The sequence below is a fragment of the Ipomoea triloba genome, chromosome 10, assembly GCF_003576645.1.
Source record: "Ipomoea triloba cultivar NCNSP0323 chromosome 10, ASM357664v1".
NCBI classification, from domain to species: domain Eukaryota; kingdom Viridiplantae; phylum Streptophyta; class Magnoliopsida; order Solanales; family Convolvulaceae; genus Ipomoea; species Ipomoea triloba.
Genome location: NC_044925.1, coordinates 18,412,437 through 18,415,783, shown reverse-complemented (window position 1 = coordinate 18,415,783; position 3,347 = coordinate 18,412,437). Strand labels below are relative to the sequence as shown.

General features: G+C 34.8%; 1 protein-coding gene across 1 annotated transcript; it reads right to left on the bottom strand.

The window, feature by feature from the left end:
• Positions 1–577: 577 nt before the first annotated feature.
• On the bottom strand, positions 578–2,885 carry LOC116031676 (60S ribosomal protein L22-2-like). Its single transcript, XM_031273938.1, has 2 exons — positions 2,590–2,885; positions 578–1,035 (listed from the first exon to the last, which is right to left on the bottom strand). Exons 1-2 carry the CDS (start codon positions 2,826–2,828, stop codon positions 891–893), a joined length of 384 nt encoding a protein of 127 aa, XP_031129798.1. The 5' UTR covers positions 2,829–2,885; the 3' UTR covers positions 578–890.
• Between the last annotated feature and the right edge of the window lie 462 nt (positions 2,886–3,347).

Here is a 3,347-nt window from a genome sequence, read left to right as displayed (position 1 = left end):
AGTTGAAAAAAGTTAATTGGGAATTTGGTAAAACATATATATAATTCTATATATATATAATTATTCGGGGACGGCTCTGATCTCAGAAATTTTTCTCATCCCTGTTCCCATTAAAAACGGAGATCCCGTCGAGAAAAGGTCACATTGTTATCAACATTTTATGGGTGAGAACAGAAAAGAACCTAGCAGATTCTATTAAAGATTTCCACGTGAAGTATTACTTGAATGCAAATAAGTGATCTAATAACTAAAAAGCCAACCCTAAACGCGTCCTATTAAAAACTACTGTCGTAGTGTCAAATCAAAGATGTAAACATAGTAAAAGATATTAAAACCAAAACTATATAGTACTAAAATTAAAGACACACTGCATCACAAAGTCTTTGCACAATGCAACTATGTTCATACACCGGTGGCAAAATTTTACATAGAGTTGTCAAACTAGCAAGCTTGGTAAACGGTAAATATTACTTTTCCTATAATGCAATATCCCCAAAAATCTCAGGTGTATCCCAACCAATCACATGTGGTAGATCTAAGAAAGAAAATAGCATTCACACGGGACATAACTCAATAGTCGCGCAATTTAACTTTAACTTGTTGATTTACCCAAATAAATGGATCAGAGACAAGGGTAATTTTCATCAGAAACAAAGATTGTGAGAACTTAGAATTAGTCTAGCACAAGCTATAAAATATTAAGTACCGAAAGATCAAACGTGCTCATAGTAGTAGAAATGAGGTAAAACTAACTCCAAAATTGCAATCTCATTTTACAGGTTCAAAAGGTGAAAATTGCAAAAGCCATTTAAAACAGGGTATATAACGACTGAAGAAGAGCAACACACTGCAAATCCAAGACATATGGTGAAAAGGATGTATTCACCCGCTTAATCTTCATCCTCGGCATCATTTTCAGCAATGTTGAAGTACCTCAATTCGTAGACACTTCTATCCTTGTTTGAAGAAATGACACGGAGCCAGTCACGGACATTGTTCTTCTTTAGATACTTCTTTGTCAAGTATTTCAAATATCTGGGGGACCAAAGCAGCAGGTATCAATACACACACACAATGGAAGTAATGGAAACAACATAAAGAATTAAAACCAGAGAATGTTCATATCTAAATTTTTTTGAAAGGCAACAGGACAACCAAGTATTTGTGCGTTAGTATAAACACATACATACGTTGGAAAAAAGAACACATTATCTTTACATCTCAAAGACCATACACCTAAGGCAAGGCCAATCTAAAGTTGCCCCCACACGGAAAGAAAGTAATGCTTTTCCATATCTAACAAACACATAAAACATGTTCATTGAAAAAAAAAAATGCTAATAGGCAGCTAGAAAACTAAACAAGGCTCCTGGACTAAACAGGCCAGCCCCTAGCATCTATATATCTTTACATCAGTAAATACAGTTTCCCATCTCCCCAAAATTTAGTATAGTTGTTCAAGTTGTTGAATCCCTACAAAGGTCCAAGGGGAAGCCACTTGGTCTTGGTCTGCCCATAAGGCCATAAACCATAAGCACAGCTGTTTTTATATTTCACTTAGATATGATAATTCAGTACATTATTCATATATGAATTATAATGAAAATATAACAACTTTACCCATTTCTAGCCTCTTGTTACACACATCTGAAATTGCATAAACCCTAACAGCTAGTTGATTAACAAAAGAGGAAATACAATTCATACATTTTACCTTGGCTGGACCCAACTCAATTACAAACACAACTGTTTCTACAATTAGCTTTGATAAACACACTATTCAGAAATACCCCCAACTTCTATGTATGCATAAGAGACAATGTCAAAAGCATTTTCATCAAAATATTTAAGCATATAAGATTACACATTGCCTAAGCAAATTTGGAGCAAACAACGAAACTGACCTTTATTTTAATTTCATCAAAACATTTAACCATATAAGATTATACATTGCCTAAACAAATTTAGAACAAACAACAAAACTGATCTTTATTTCATTTTCATCAAAATATTTAACCATATAAGATTAAACATTGTCTAAGCAAATTTGGAGCAAACAACAAAACTAATCTTTATTTCATTTTCATCAAAATATTTACCATATAAGATTACACATTGTCTAAGCAAATTTGGAACAAACAACGCAACTAATCTTTATTTCATTTTCATCAAAATATTTAACCATATAAGATTACACATTGTCTAACCAAATTTGGAGCAAACAACGAAACTAATCTTTATTTCATTTTCATCAAAATATTTAACCATATAAGATTACACATTGTCTAACCAAATTTGGAGCAAACAACGAAACTGTTCTGTATTTTGTTACTTCACAAGGTATTCATATACAAATAACTGATGCAGCGATTGAATTGCATAAATCTAGTATCGTATTGTACACATTTAATATGTCATACAATCACCGGTAGTGCCAAAGAAAAACAAGCATTTAAACAAACAGGTGAAGGTGGCACATATTTAGCATCAAAACTCCAAAGATACCTAATCCAAGTACAAATCCAGTAAACTTACATTAACCAATCTAACAAAATAAATTAAAAGCAAGAAAAGAGCTTGTAGAAATACCGTTTGGAGAAGTTGGAGTCGGAAGTGACGGTGATCTTGGTCTTGTCACGGGTGACGGTGACAGAGTCGCCGAGAGCTCCGGCCTTGCCGCCGACCTTAATGCGCTCCTGGAGGAACTTCTCCAGTGAGGCAATGTCCATTATCTTATCGTCCACCGGTTTCGAGCAGTCGATCACAAATATCGACCCCTTCTTCTTCCCTCCCTTGAGGGCTCCACCTCCGCTGCTTCCTTTGCTCATTTTTCTCAACTTAGCTTTCCTGAGCGGCTGCAAGGAGTAGTAGGGTATGAGAAGGAGATGGCGCTAGGGTTTTGTCTGAGATTTATATAGCGATGGGTTGATTTTTGGTGTGACCCGTTTGAGTTTAGGGTTATGTGAGTATTGGGTCGGCCTGGTATAACATAATCATCGGGTCCAATTTAAATTTCGCTTTGTTTTCGGCCCATCTAAAGGCTTTACTGGGCCAGGAAACTTTTACAGCCCGTTTGGTTCGCTGGAAAATATTTGAAGGAAATGGAATTCAAATTCCATGGAAAATAAATTACCAGAAAAATAGATTTCATTGTTTGGTTGGTGGAAAAGAAATTACTGGGAATAACTGGGAATATGAATTTCATTGTTTGGTTGGATTTGGAATGGTAAGGAATTATGAATATAAAGACCAATATACCCTTAACAATTAGTAATGATAATAAATTATATTATTTTGATGAGGGTAAAGTTGTCCAATTGCTCAATACTTTCTTCCCAAACTCATTG